This window comes from Macaca fascicularis, chromosome 10 (assembly GCF_037993035.2).
Source record: "Macaca fascicularis isolate 582-1 chromosome 10, T2T-MFA8v1.1".
Classification (NCBI taxonomy): domain Eukaryota; kingdom Metazoa; phylum Chordata; class Mammalia; order Primates; family Cercopithecidae; genus Macaca; species Macaca fascicularis.
In genome coordinates, this window is record NC_088384.1 from 60,437,659 (window position 1) to 60,453,515 (window position 15,857).

Below are 15,857 nucleotides of genomic sequence, written 5' to 3' on the forward strand. Positions count from 1 at the left end.
GCCAGAGAAAAGACCAACAACGGCCTCAAAGGATTTTGTACCATGAAGGTCTCAGCTAATTCTTGGCTAAGATGTGGTTTCCACATTAGGTTCTGAATATGGGGGCAAGTGTCATTTTGCTCACTTTGTCTGCAGATCAAGTCAGGATGCCCAGCTGCCAGAGCAGGGTGCTGGTGCTTTGGGAACAATGGCTGAGCATAGAAGCATAGATATGGGAACTTAAAGACTTGAGGGATCTGAATCAGTAAGGGCATCTTGGTGTCAAAGGTCAACCATTACCAGGCAACAGGACCAGTTTGAGTGGCAACAACGCAGCAACAGAAACAAGGGAAACATCAGAATGACTGGAATGTCCTTTTTATTCTCCTCCTTCTGACTTGATAAAAGGGACTGTCTTCCTTGGATTTAGTGAATCCCTTCAGTTATTGAAAAATTCAAGGAGTATGTAGGAAATAGTCTCCAGAAGACAGTACAAGGTTTTCTGTTAAGCTGGACATTTCAAGACTCAAATAACTAAACAGAAAAATGAAAGATATGACACTGTTTTTTAATCCCATCCATAGGTGTTATACTTGGATGAAATGAACAATGTTGGGATCTCTAAGTATCAAGGTCTTAAAAGTCCTGAGATAAAGAATCCTGTATCCATTGGTACTTCTAAATCGTCTTGCTTTTTTTTTTATTTCTGGCTGATGCAGGGGACTAACTGACTGCCACTCTAAAACTAGCTGAACCGCACTATGACATCTCACCTGATATGTAAGATGCTATTGTTATAATTATTTTAAACCTCAATTTAGCATTAACTCACCTTTTAATGTAAACACTTACACATTATGATGACTAGAAACAGCATAGTCTCTGGCTGTCTGTCCAGATAGATCTTTAGAAGAGACATCAATATTTTGCTCGAGTAGAAGGCTGACTATACTTGCTGATCCACAACATACAGCAAGTATGAGAGCATTTCTAAAATGACAGAGATAATTTCTCCCTTAGGAACTGTAATAAACTTATTTTAAAAGCTAATTTGATATACTTTATCAACTTAACATCTTACCTGTCCATACAGAATTAAAGATTTACATGCACTAAAACACACAAGCACTTGGGTGCTTAAGTGTTCATCTTTGTAAAATACCAACAAGGTTTAAAAGAAGGGACAACAAGGAAACCTCTTATCTCGGTGAGGTATTGGAAAGTAGAAGACATTAATTTAAAGTCTTTCAATGGGCAAAAAACAATGCTAGGGCCACTTATCTGAAGTGGACAAAGTTATAAGTGAAAATTTCCTTACAGCTTCCCTAGATTGATATGCTGTAATAGAAAATCAGCTAGAGGGTAAGATAAGTAAGACCTCTCTGCTTGCTGAAAGCAGTAATATTAATAATAATGGTAAGAATAGACATAGGAGTTTCAGTTAATGATGCCAATAAGCATGTGCTAGGCACTGAATTAAATGCCATATATATCTTCCTTACTTATGCACAATCAATTTGAAGGATATATTCTCCTACTTTTCATATATGACAACACATTTGGTGGTAAATAAGATTCCCAAGGTCACACACTTACCAAGTAAGAAAGCTAGGGATTAAACCCAGTCTTGTGTGAATTCAAAGCCTAGCTCTTTTCTCTTTATCACCCACCTACGGCTTGCCTTCATTAAAGGAAAAGTGTATCCACTTACAACTATCTTCACTCCCTCTCTCCATACCAATTAAAAATAAAACCATCAAAATACACTGGAAATAAAAAAGGAAAAGCTGTTGGACCCACAGTATGTGGGAATAGCAATTAATTGTCAAGTAGGGATAAGCTAACATTAATATTCTTCAAACAAGGCAACTTAAAGCAGAGTCATTGAATAGAAAAAAGGATTTTCAACTCCTATTTAGGTTTCATGCAGCATATTTAGCAGAAAAGCATATAAGACACAGAGGTTAAAAACTACTAGAAAAGGTTAAGAAGTTCAATACTGGGTCATAAAGTAAACTAAAAGCTAAAGTTCACATTTCATAAAATTAACATGAAATCCCTTTAACTAACATAATCTCATCTAACCAAAAACATCATACAACAAATAACATCAGTCAATACAATAAGAGAAGATGAATCCTACTAAAACTGTTCTTCATGTGGCCCAGTCCAAATAATTGTTTTTCTACTTAACTGATTTGTGTTGATACTCATCACTATGTCCCAATAAGTATAATTTAATCTTACTAATTTATTATTTATGACTTGAGTGACTGCTATCAATCTCGAACAACACACAGATTAAAAGAAATAACTATACCTTCCACATCTGTCACGTGCACTTAAATTAGCTTTTTTCTTGATTAAAAATTTCACCACTTGCTGTTTTTGTCCATGTACACCAAGCAAAAGTGGTGTGAGGCCATGCTGTAAAACAATATAAAACAAAAACAATATGTAATTCAAAAAATTACCTATTTCTCAGCTGAACTGGAAACTTTATATAAGATCCCGTGGACTTACACTCACAGAAAGTAAATCAAATGTAGCTGCTTCCATCTTACTCTTCTGTGCTTTCCCACATGCTGTTGCTTCCCTTGGAAACACCCCTTCGCTGCCTGACCACATCAACTCTGATCATCTCAAAAACTCACTTTCAACATTTACTGCTTCTAAGACTCTTTGCTTCTAACCCAGCATTTGGCATGGCACTTTTGGATGACGATTTTTTTTCCATTTAAACAAAGAGCTTCTTGAGGGCAGGGGATGTATCTTTCATCTCTATATTATCCAACCCTAAGACAAAATTCTTGTGTATAAAGCAAGAATTTGAATGTAAAATATTTCTTTAGTTTCACATGTTTTACCAAAAGTTCAAGCTCCAATGTGCAATAAAAATTGCTATTAATACTCCTACTGCCCATTTGAAGAATTTTTCCATTCATTCATTTAAAATCTATTTGTATTTACTTTTTCCAGATTGTTAACTAAATCATCAGTTCATAGGATTACTGAAACTAACAGAATTCCCGTCTGTATTCTTAATAACTCCATGGTTTTTAGTGTTTAAACCTGCCATCTTGATTATGTCAAAGCTCTGCAAACATAAGAGACATAATGGATAGTCCACAATACAGCTTCAGTTGATTAAAAAAAAGGTTTAGAATTTGCTACAATTCTAACTGAGAAAACTCTGCTCTTAACAATGACTTATTGACCTAAGCACTTGAATAAGTGAACAAAGAGACACAAAATCCTGAGAGGGCCATTCTCTACTTAATGAAAGACTACTCACTGCAAATTTCTAAAGACCTTCTGAATGGCAGGGAATAACTGAAGGTATAAAGGAAAAGGTATTATTCCGTAAGCTGATAGTGCCAATAATATTCATTTTAATGTCTCATCCACATATAAAAGTCAGACTTGGCCAGGAATGGTGGCTCACACCTGTAATCCTAGCATTTTGGGAGGCTGAGGTGGGTGATTCACTTGAGCCCAGGAGTTCAAGGTCAGCCTGAAAAACATGGCATTAACCTCATCTCTACTAAAAAACAAAAAAACAAAAAACAAAAACAAAAAAAACCACTGAGATTGGAGAACCACCTGAGCTTGGGGAGGTCAAGGCTGTGGTAAGCTGTGATCACACCACTGCACTACAGCCTGGGGAACAGATTGAGACCCCATCTCAAAAACAAACCAAAAAAAAAGTTAGATTAATGTTATTGGAAAGGAAAGATTGAAAGGAATTAGCACATACGCAACTCCAACTCTTCTGGAAATATCTTAAGTTTCTGAGACATAAGAATTTACATATTACACTTATGTATTCATGGTTCTTAAGCAGAAGTGTATCCAGATTTTGAGAAATTTGTTGTTGTTGTTGTTGTTAGAGACAGGGTCTCATTATGTTGACCAGGCTAGACTCGAACTCCTGAGCTCAAGCAATCCTCCCACCTCAGACTCCCCAGCAGCTGGGACTACAGCCCTGCAACACCACGCCTGGCTTCAAGGAAACATTTTTAAATGTACATATTAGACTTACTCTATCAAAACCTTCAGGGGAAAGCCTAGACTTGTGGATTATTTGAAAATTTTCCTGAGGTAACTGGAATGCACAACTCTAGCTGGAAGCTAGTGCAATAGATGATTACTTCAGTCTCAGCGCTCATCCACATAACCAATTCCCTTTATCATTTGAGGATTTGGCCAAAAAGAGGAAAGAGTAGGAGAGAGACTCATTTGCTGAAAACATCACATAATTTTCCCCGGTAAGAGTAGAACAAGGTCTAGTAAACTCAAAATCCAACCTGATCTTGCCCCTTATAAGCCCCTTATCACCCACCTTCCCATCAAGATATTCTAGAGTTGAAAGCAGAGTTGAGACTCCAATTGGCCATTTTTACCAGAATAGGACACTAAGTCAGTTAATTACTTGTCGTTCCCTCTGCTCAAGTGTTTCCCACTACATTACCACCTATTCACTGCCTATCTGGATCCTCAGAGGCTTCCTGAAATTGATCTCTAAGCAGTTTACAACCCACTAACTCCCTCTCCCAAACTGAAAACTGTCATTCTCTAAAATTGAAAAGAACCTTGTCTCACCATACAAAGGAAACAAATGAATGATCAACAGCAACACACACACACAGAAAACCTCTTCATGGTCTTTCCCTCCGTTACCCAATTTCCAAATTGGCCTTGATATTTCTGATTGCTGTCTTTTTCCCTTTCCGCTTCTGCCTCATGTGCAATCAGAAATATCTTAAGACTTGTCACTGAGAAAAAGACTTGTCACTGAGAAATCCATCACCTCATATCTATTACTGTTTTTTTTTTTTGCTTTTTTGTTTTTTTTTTGGAACTTGCCAAAGGGGCAGGATTACTATTCACTGAACTCTGTTTGAGTTTTCTTGGAGTTTTAATGTAAAACCTATTTCCAGGGCAAATTTTGTCATTTTACATTTATTAGGGGAAAAAAAACCTGGCATGAAAAAAAAAACAAAGTATTACCTTATACAAATTCAGTGTTTTTAAAAAAAACATAAACCACAAGAGCATTAAAAAAAAAACTGTACCCTCGAATGCTTCTTTAAAAGTAACAATATTTAAAATAAAGTCTTAGATAATTAACTCATTTCAAAATATTTTCATTCAGGTTATGCTTGAGCTTCCAAATATGGAAAACTGGCCCTTACCCAGGTCAACGTTAAAATAAATGCATTTCAGTATTTTGAAGGTGAAATTGGTAGACCCATACCTTGTTTTTTGATTCAATATCAGCACCGTATAAGAGCAGTGCTTTCGCCATTAATTTATCTTCATTGTAGATAGCATAGTGTAGAGCAGTATTTCCATACTCATCTGGAATATTTGGATCAGTGCCATGTTCCAGCAACATTAATGCACATTCATCTTCTTGGCATTGTACAGCCTGTCAGTATTAGACCAAAAATAAATTATAAGTCCTGAGAATTAAAAGTAACATTCCACAGCTTTCACCAACTAGTTCCATTTAAATGAGAAAACTCATTTTTATGCTATGTATTGAAATCAAAGCCATCTCATGCTGATATAGTTGACTACTGCATACCTTGATCAGAGCTGTCCTCTTTTTGTTGTCAAGGACATCAAGTTGACATCGTCTGTCCAGCAGGAGTTTTACTATTTCTGAATTCCCATTGGCAGAGGCCAGATGTAGAGCAGTCCTATGAGAGTGAGAAGACTTTTTAGGAAATTGTAGTGCACTATCTACAGCTACATCAATGATTCATGCAATAGCAAACACAGAATAGCCTGCTATTACTCTGCCTTCAAAACAAACTTAATTTCCCTTTGAAGAAAGCACACTACTTATTACCTCATGACTCACTGTATGAATGAAAGAGCAGCCTATTTGAATAGGAAGACCAGAGCCCTTGAATGGCATTCAACGTGGGCTGGAATCCTACTTGAAGCTCTGATGCTTCCCAGCTGTTGCTTACCTATTTTGGCTCTCAATTTCCTCATCAATAAAATGGGAATGAAAAGAGTCGATTTCTCAGAGGAAACCACAGTAATGCTTAAATAAGACTCTACACGAAAGATATAGAATAGTTCCTAACACAAATAACAGCTCAGTAATTGTAAGATATTATAATTTTTACTAATACCACTAAAGACAACATTTGAATTCAATGAGATGATACAATTATACCTACACTTTCAGGTATGTTTTAAAGATTACAGGTAACGATGTATTTTAGTGATTCTAAGATGATCATTGTCTCTATGTTTCACCATTTCTCACACTGAAATGCCACTTATAATTCATGATTTACTATAACTATAATTGGCAGCATTTAAATAATTCTCTTATTGAGACATACAATAATGGGGCATAATACAATCCCTGGTGCCTTACATTAAGTAGAATATGTTACAATATAACACATCTGGGGCGGTTCCAGTCAGATGACTAGCATTTAGATAAATTTTAGTTCTTAAAAGAAGTATGGAATAAGAGGGCTGAGGTGAAAACACAAACAAATTTCTAAAATAATCTATTTCTTACTTTGGTTTTCAAAAACTTTAAGCCAAAGAAAGCTTGAAATTCAAATGAATGGCATGGGCTCATTTTTATCAATACTTAGATTTATACAATGTATGTACATTAGATATTTCCAATCATTCATATTAGGATTTAAGACTGTTATAATTCTTCTCCTTTTAAAATGAATTTATGAAACTATTTGTGGAGCTTTTTTTCAACGTTTACTTTCAGGGGTACAGGTGCAGGAGGTGCAGGTTTGTTACATAGGTAAAAATGTGTCAAGGGGGTTGGTTGTACAAATTATTTCACTACCCAGGTGTTAAGCCCAGTACCCATTAGTTCTATTTCCTGCTTCTTTCCCTCCTCCCACCATTCACCCTCTGATAGGCCCCAGTGTGTGTCGCTTTCCTCTAGATGTCCGTGCGTTCTCATCATTTAGCTCCCACCTATAAGTGAGACTGTGCGGTACTTGGTTTTCTGTTCCTGTATTAGTTTGCTAAGGATAATGGCCTTCAACACCATCCATGTCCCTGCAAAGGACATGCTCTCGTTCTTTCTTTTATGACTGCATAGTATTCCATGCTGTTTGTGTGCCACATTTTAGTTCTTAAAAGTACTAAAACAGTCTTTACCCAAGACTTATACATTTTCAGAAGGGTAGTTGAGGGTTATCTTTTACTATTGTCTACCTTCAGAAATGCTTTTGTTTGAAAGGAAGGAAGAAAAGTTTCAATTGAGATTACCTCCTAATGCCCCAATTTTAAATCTCTCAACTTGCTCAGGCCCAGCAGGTAAATATGAAGTTTTCAAAGACGGAAGGATCCTGAGAGATGGTAGAATAGGCCTTCCACATAATAGGTGTCTGGCTTATGTTTGATGACTAAACGGATTGAAAGAATGCATAAACACAGCTTGGGAGTTCAATATTTTTAAAGAATGCTCCTGTTGAGTAGAGCAATACATTTACAATAGTAATGGTCATTTATATTTGCTATTTTAGTTTTCATAAATATATAACTAAAATAAAATAATTAATTCATACCTTTTACACATGTTTATATATATAATGAAAAGATAATTTTATAATAAAATGTATATACAATAAAATCTACAGGAACAGGTAAACAGAAACCCTCTACTTCTCAAGAGGGTAAAAGTTCACAGAAGATAGCTATCCACAGGAATAAAAATAAATAACAAAATGTGAGAAATTATTTGTATCTATGCAAGTAGTACATTCCTTCTCTTCCCAAGGATTATTTCATTACTAGTGAAATTTAACTAAAACTTTTCAGATATTCATTGCAGAAATCACAGATAAGAGAAAGGGAAGAACTTCACTTACAAATCCCCAGAAATAAGTTTGATTATGTTTTCTACATGTTTTCAGGTAACACAAGAGCAGATTCTGTTTGTGTAGGTGTATTAACAAACTGATTTTTTCCTCACTTCATATAGCAAAGTACATCTTTGCACATCAACATATCTCTGTATCTACTGACACCTTCAATGGTTACATATTATTCCATCCTATGGATGCACTGAAATTTTTTCATAAAATCTTTATGTGAGCTCTTCTCAATACACTGCTATTTTAAGCAATACCAAGAAAAACATATGTCTCTATTTCATATAGATATTTCAGTATAATAGAGTTGATAGGTAAAAGGCATACACATTTTTAACATGTGGTTCTTATCATCAAAGTGTGTTAGAAAAGTTGCAGCAGCCTAAACTTTCAGCAACTACATAGGTTCCACTGTTCTTCACCCTCACAAACTTTGTGGATAGAAGACAGTATTTCATTCCTTTATTTATTTATTTTTATTATTAATTAATTTATTTATTTTTGAGATGAAGTCTCATTCCATCATCCAGGCTGGAGTGTAGTGGTGCAATCTCAGTTCACTGCAACCTCCACCTCCCTGGTTCAAGCAATTCTCTTGCCTCAGCCTCCTGAGTAGCTGGGATTACAGGTGCATGCCACCATGCCTGGCTAATTTTTTGTATTTTTTAGTAGAGACGGGGTTTCACCATGCTGGCCATGCTAGTCTCAAATTCTTGACCTCGTAATCCACCTGCCTTGGCCTCCCAAAGTGCTGGGATTACAGGCGTGAGCCACCGCGGCCGGCCTTTCATTCCTCTTCTAACTTCAATAGAAAACAGTATTTCATTCCTCTTCTAACTTAAATTCCTTCTCTTACCAGGAACACTACGTTTTCCTATGTGCACAAGTCACTGGTAGATATGCAAAAAAGTACCTTGCCCAATCTTAAATTGAGCTTATTTTATTTTATCTGCATATATATGCTTGGTTCAGTGGCTCAGGCTTGTAATCTCAGCACTTTGGGAGGCTGAGGCGGGTGGATCACAAGGATAGGAGTTCAAGACCAACCTGGCCAAGATGGTGAAATCCTGCCTCTATTGAAAATACAAAAAATTAGCCGGGTGTGCTGGCGGGCACCTGTAATCCTAGCTACTCAAAAGGCTGAGGCAGAGAATTGCTCGAACCCGGGAGGCGGAGGTTGTAGTGAGCTGATATTGCGCCACTGAACTCCAGCCTGGGCAACAGAGTGAGATTCTGTCCCAGAAAAATAAATAAATAAATAAATAAATAGTTGCATATATAAATAGGCTTTTGTGTTTTCTTCTGGTACTTTTCTCCTTTTGTATATTTAAAAATTTTAATCTATACTCCAGGAACTTACTTTTGTGACATAAAAATCTAGCTCGTTTTCTCCAAACAGCATGCATTTCATTTATTAATGATTAATCTTGCTTTATCAATATGAAACATCACCATTATCAAGTGCTAAATTCTTACATATATTTGGGTATTTCTGGATTTCCTATTCTGTTCTATTCATTGATATTTTTTCAGTTGTTAGTAAACAATTTGTGGAAATAGCACATTCACATTTTGATATCTGGAAAAGCAAGTCTTTTTCCATTCTGGTACAAAAAATTAATTTATTACAGCAATAAAATACAGGATGTGCAGTGTAAAAATGCTAAAACTTTGCTATTTTTATTTGGCTTACGTAAAAGTGATAAACACAGAAAAAGCTCACATCTTAAGAAAAACGAATCTTCCTATTCAAGGACACAAACCATCTTCCCATTTCAGTTTCCTTGTAAGGTTCCTCAGTAAAGGACATATTTACATAGGGTACATTGATATCAAATCCATATTGGATTTTATTTGAAAAATATTTAGCCCAGAAGTTGATATATTATGGGACTTAGTTCTCAATATACACCTTTCTATAATGTATAGAACATTGTTTTAAAATGTGTACATTAAAAATAATCTGCTGCATCGACTTGATTTTGCGAGTTAAGTCACTTTCATACAGTCTATTAGTGCTCTATGAGGGAAATTATAATCGGATAGGAAATCAGCTAAAGTTTTGTTTCTGTGTTGCTGTTCATAAAGGGCCTGTGCCCTGACCTCTCTGAGGTTTCCACACCCAGGGTGGTGTGGGGCCTGCGGAGGAACAGAAAGCCAGGATCCCGATCCCGCCAGGAGGGTATGTCCCCATCATCCCCCCACGTCCCGCCTCCTCCCAGCCCAGGCCCGGTTACCTCTTTTGCTTGTCCGTCTTGTTCACGTCAGTGTCCCTGAGCATGACGATGAGATCCTTTCTGGGGACTTTACCCCACCAGGCAGCTCTGTGGAGCTTGTCCAGATCTTCTCCACGGACGTGGTACCTGGGCTCCATGAAGGCGCTGTCGTCGTAGTCTTCCCTAGCTTCCACGTTGCTCTCCCCGCGCCCCTTGCAGCTGGGGACGTGGTACCTGGGCTCCATGAAGGCGCTGTCGTGGTAGTCTTCCCAAGCTTCCACGTTGCTCTCCCCGCGCCCCTTGCAGCTGGGGACGTGGTACCTGGGCTCCATGAAGGCGCTGTCGTCGTAGTCTTCCCAAGCTTCCACGTTGCTCTCCCCGCGCCCCTTGCAGCTGGGGACGTGGTACCTGGGCTTCATGAAGGCGCTGTCGTGGTAGTCTTCCCAAGCTTCCACGTTGCTCTCCCCGTGCCCCTTGCAGCGGGGGAAGCAGTGGCAGCACCACTTGGCCATCTTGCTCCTGTGCGTCTTCATAGCGGAGTCGTCCTGGTCTCCAGAAGGGCCCACAATGCTCTCGCCACTCCCCCTGCAGCAGGGGAAGCAGTGGCAGCACCACTTGACCATCTTGCTCCTAAGTGTCTTCATAGCGGAGTCATCCTGGTCTCCAGAAGCACCCCGGTTGCTCTTGCCGCTCCCCCTGCAGCAGGGGAAGCAGTGGTGGCACCACTTGCCCATCTTGCTCCTGAGACCAAATGGCTTCTTCACAGCGGAGGCAGCGGGTATTGAAGAAACCTCAGCCACCATCTGCTTTGAACAGCCAGGGGAGGCCGGTAGTAGCGAGCACATCGCGTCTACCAACCAGTTTCACCAACTAGCAGGAAATTCTGGGTTTCCAATCTGTTTGAAGAGAAAGGTCAATCCCAGCCAAAACCTGCCAACCCCAGCAGGGGAGCCCGGCCCACCCCACCCGGGAAAACCCACACCCAGCCGGGGAAAGCCCACGCCCAGCCGGGGTGATCTCACGCCCCCCCTCCAGGAAGGGCCAACCCCCGCCCCGCCCCGCCCAAAGGAAACACCCAACCCAGCCAAGGGAATGCCAAGCCCAGCAGCGAAAAGGTCAAGCCCAGCAAAGGAACGCGATGGAGGAAACGTCAATCCAAGCGAGAAACACCGGGCAAAGCGATTAACGCCCAGCCAAGGGAGGAACGCCAAGCCAAGCCAGGAACGCAGAGCCAGGCCTAGCCGTTACAGGCAAGCCAAGCCGTTATGCGCGTGCGCGTGCGGTGTGCGCGCCTCAGGCGGCGTCATTGCACGTGGCACAGACAGTGGCCAATGTGTGCAACCTGCGCACAAGTCTTGGTCCCACGAATATCAGTGACAGCCTTGCGTTCCCGGCAAACTTTGTGGGAACTGGCCGAGCCTTCAGGCTATGGAGGAGAGGCCTCTGGTTGGAAAAAGCCTCTTGAAGCAGGACAGGGGCTAGAGCGCCTGGAACTGGAGGATGCTGACAGGCTCCTCTGAGGAAAGCCCACAAGACACTCGTGGCGGTGCTGTTGCCGGTGGCCACGGCTGCCGCTCAGAGCTCGGGCTTCTTTCTTATATTTGTTTTGGTTTTATTTTGCTACTATTTTCTACTTTCTTGATGTGATAGCTGAAATTTTATTTGAGAAATTTCTACTTTTCCATCATACACATTTAGTGAAACACATTTTCCTGCCAGCACTGGCTTTACCTGTGTTGAATCAAGTGTGATATGTCGTATTTTTATTCAGTTTAATATATTTAATAGTTTCCCTTGAGACGTTTCCCTTAGGAGTGTGCTTGCTGTTTAGCACTATTCACAATAGCAAAGACATGGAATCAATCCAAATTTTCATCAATGATAGACTGGATGAAGAAAATGCGGTACACATACAACATGGAATACTATGCAGCCATAAAAAAGAATGAGATCATGTCCTTTGCAGGGACATGGATGGAACAGGAAGCCATTATCCTCAGGAAACTAATGCAGAAACAGAAAGCGAAACACCTAATGTCCTCACTTATAAGTAGGACCTGAACAATGAGAACACATGGACACAGGGAAGGAAACAACACACAATGGGGCCCCTGGATGGGGGCGGGAGAGGGAGAGCATCAGGAAAAATAGTTAATGCGTGCTGGGTTTAATGCCAAGGCAATGGGTTGATATGTATAGCAAACCACCATGGCACAAATTTACCTGTGTAACAAACCTGCACATCCTGCACATGTACCCCAGAACTTAAAATAAATAAAAATGTAAAAAAGAAAAAACCAACAAAACTAAAATATGTGCTGTTTATCTTTCAAGTATTTAAGATTTTGCTATTATCTTACTTTTTTATTTTTAATTGGATGCCATTTTGGCTGGAGGATACATTCTACATGATTTCAGTTCTTTTAAAACTCTAATGTTTGTTAAAATGCAGGACACAGACCATCTTGGTTTATGTTCTGTGGGTACCTAAATGTTCTGCTGTATTCTGATGCTAGGGGGTGGAGGAGCAGGGGTTTTTGTTGTTTCGTTTTGTTTTTTTGAGGCAGAGTCTCACTCATTTTGCCCAGGGTGGAATGTAATGGCCTGATCTCGGCTCAATGTAACCTTCGCCTCCCGGGTTCAAGCGATTCTCCTGCCTCAACCTCCCCAGTAGCTGGGATTACAAGCACCCGCCACCACACCCTGCTAATTCTAGTATTTTTAGTAGAGGCAGGGTTTTGCCATACTGGCCAGGCTGGTCTCCAACTCCTGACCTCAGGTGATCCACCTGCCTTGGCCTCCCAAAGTGGTGGGATTACAGGCCTGAGCCTCCGCACCCAGCCAAGGGTGGAGTACTTTATAAATGCCAGTGAGCAGCAGCCGCCAACATCAGTAGCTGCTGACGCTGCTAGCGGCTGGGGCGGACAGCGGCCAGAGCTGGGACCCAGGCTTCCTGCCACCTGCACGTGCGGCGCACACCTGCAAGCTGTCCTCCCACAGCCTACACCGGGGGGCACAGCAAAGCTGGGACTCATGTTTGAAGGAAGGAAAAAAATTGAACGAGTAACCCAGCACTGTTCTTTCCAGATCCATCCCGCTGGCCCTCTTGTTTCCCACGTTTTTGAAAACTGGCCACTCTGACCTCAGATCCCTAAATCGCAGCCACTGAGACCTGGCTCTCAGAAGCCAAAGCCCTGGCACTTTCCAGGCTGAGCAGGAGGAGGTGAAGGCAGGCTGGAGGCTGGTCCAGGACAGCTGAGGGCTGACCATGGGGGCTCATGCAGAGGCCACCACTGGGGCCGCTACACGTGACATGGGATTTGGGCCATTGGGTAGAAGGCGTGGAGATGGGGCACTGCCAGTGGAGCCAGGGAGGAAAGAAAACACTCTCCAAATTGTCTTCCAGGGTTTCCGTGAGCATTTTATTAACTCAGAATCTGTCAGGAATAATACTAGGGAGTTACCTTTCCCTGAAGATGGCTCTTGTCAGAGTAGTGAGATAGGCGTGTGGGGGGGGGGGGGGGCGGGGGAGAGGAAGAGGAATGTGAAGCTCAGTTTATACATATTAAGATCAGCAATGGTGTGCCGCTGGCAGGAGCAGAGCGAGCCTGGAGATTTGGGTGGCTGCAGTTGGTAAGTGGTTGCAATCCAGAGAGTGGGACTGAGATCCTCCCTTGTCATGTTAGCATCCCATTTCCTGGGCGTGGCTCTGACATCTTGCAGGTGGTCATTTCACTCATGGAGGCTTTGTCTCTCTTCCATCACCCCAGACTCAGCTTCACACTCCAGGGCTGCACACCACCAGCCACCATCATGTTAACCCCTTCCCAGGTCAATGTGTCCCTCACCTGGAGCCCAATCTGCTGGACGGCCTGGGACCGTCCATTTTCGGGGTGGTGGGCAACCTGGTGGTCATCGTGCTGCTGTGCAAGTCGCACGAGGAGCAGAAGGAGACCGCCTTCTACACACTGGTATGCGGCTGGCCGCCACCGACCTTTTGTTCACTTTGCTGGTGAGCCAGGTGACCATCACCACGTACATGAAGGGCGGGTGACCTGGGGCCAGCCCCTGTGCCAGTACAGCATCTTCATCCTGCTCTTCTTTGGCCAGCCCGGCCTCAGCATCATCTGCACCCTGATATCTACACAGGTAATTTGTGTTCGACATTCTCAGAGGAGTTTCATAAGCTTTATGTTTTATCTGGGTTATAAACAGAGTCCTCAAATGTGTAAAAAAGAAATCATACCAGGATTGAATTTCAGCAGGAATAAGTTTATTTTACCTATTCAAAATTAAAATACTTTTGTTTTGTTTGAAAATGTTTTTGTTAAAGATACGTTTTTGAAAAAATTTAGGTAAATATTTAATAATGTCCCCTTTTCTATCCCAAGAAGTAATTTCATAGTTTATTTAAATGTGTTTAACAAAAATGTAGCATAGATTTTTTAAAAAAATAATTGCATATTTTAACTCAATAAATCCAAAATACTGTGGCAACATGTAATCAATGTAAAAATTACTAGAGATAGTTTGCATTCTTTTTTCTTATGAAATCTTTGAAATCCATTGTGTATTTTACATTTTAGTACGTCTCAACTCAAATGTGAAATTTTCATCGAGAATATCTGAACTGTATTTAGATTAATAAAAACTGCGGTTAAAAAATTTAACATAGATTTAGTACGGGGTGTGCAGCCAGCTTGCAAATCAGATCTCAGCTGAGCGGCCAGGCAGCCAAACCCTGAGGAGCGGCCTGCTGGCTCCGCAGTGCCCAGAAGTTGAGGATGTCCTACAAACCCATCACGCCTGCCCCCAGCAGCACCCCCGGCTCCAGCACCCCTGGGCTGGGCACCCCGGTCTCTACAGGAAGCGTCCTATCACCGTCGGGTTCAGTGCCAGGAGCCGCTGTCCCTTTCAGACCGCTGTTTAATGACTTTGGACCACCTTCCATCGGCTGTGTGTAGGCCATGAAACCACCTGGCACCCAGGGCTGCCAGAGCACCCACATGGAACTGCTGTTGGTCACAGGGGAGATGGGCAAAGGGATCCGGACCACCTTTGCTGGCAGCAAGAGCACCACGGAGCGCCTGAAGAGAGGGATCATCCATCCCTAGTCAGAATGCCTGGCAGAGACAGAGCGGAACCCACACACTTAACAGGAAGCTCCTAAGCCTCTGTGTCTGGACATTTCCTGGCCACTCCAGAGCACCTGCTTCTCCCTGACTCTCATCCCTAGTTGCACTAACCATCCTGCGCTTCCTGTCCTGTGTCCCTTGATGGTGCCCTCCAGGAACCAAGGGGTGGCTCTCACTCCAGGTGGCAGCACTAATGATCCTCCCTTCCCCCCACCCCACTCCGCCAACGCAACGAGAGTTAGCAGCGAGGTCCCCGTGAGTCCCACCCATGACCTGCCCACAGTGTTGCCCACTGGAACTTTCTGCGGCCCCCATAACTCAGCCCTTCCCAGCACTTCTCCCACACGCCCTGAGCCCCCTTCTCCCTCAGCACGGGCTCAGGCCTCAGGCCTGACACTTCCCTGCCTTGTGTCTTTTGCTAAATATGACCTTTCTACATTAATAAAAGATGATTTGGAGTTGTGCTCTCTAAAAAAAGTGTAATATAAAAGAGAAATAAAAGAAAATTTAGCAAAGGAATATATCGATGAATATTTAAATACTTAGATGACATTACTACCAGACATAAGATCATCAGATATTTCATTTACTTATGATTAATATGTTTGTATTTATTTTTTATTTTATTTACGTATTTATTTTTAGTATAC

At 41.5% G+C, this 15,857-nt stretch overlaps 1 protein-coding gene and 1 pseudogene across 3 annotated transcripts in view; one reads left to right on the forward strand and one right to left on the reverse strand.

The window, feature by feature from the left end:
* The window catches only part of LOC135965573 (POTE ankyrin domain family member B-like), a 28,887-nt gene extending 18,012 nt beyond the window's left edge, over positions 1–10,875 (reverse strand). For 2 of the 3 annotated variants that reach the window (XM_065522633.1, XM_065522632.1), the window contains exons 1-6: positions 10,481–10,875; positions 10,094–10,219; positions 5,570–5,684; positions 5,237–5,410; positions 2,300–2,406; positions 832–969 (exon numbers count right to left, since the gene is read on the reverse strand). In XM_065522633.1, the coding sequence (XP_065378705.1) occupies positions 832–969; positions 2,300–2,406; positions 5,237–5,410; positions 5,570–5,684; positions 10,094–10,219; positions 10,481–10,875 (1,055 nt within the window). Of the gene's footprint in view, positions 1–831; positions 970–2,299; positions 2,407–5,236; positions 5,411–5,569; positions 5,685–10,093; positions 10,257–10,480 lie in introns of all 3 variants that reach the window. The other variant, XM_065522634.1, reaches the window with a different exon arrangement.
* Positions 10,876–14,856: 3,981 nt separating this feature from the next.
* LOC135965356 (cyclin-dependent kinase 2-associated protein 2 pseudogene) lies at positions 14,857–15,228 on the forward strand (annotated as a pseudogene).
* Positions 15,229–15,857: the final 629 nt, after the last annotated feature.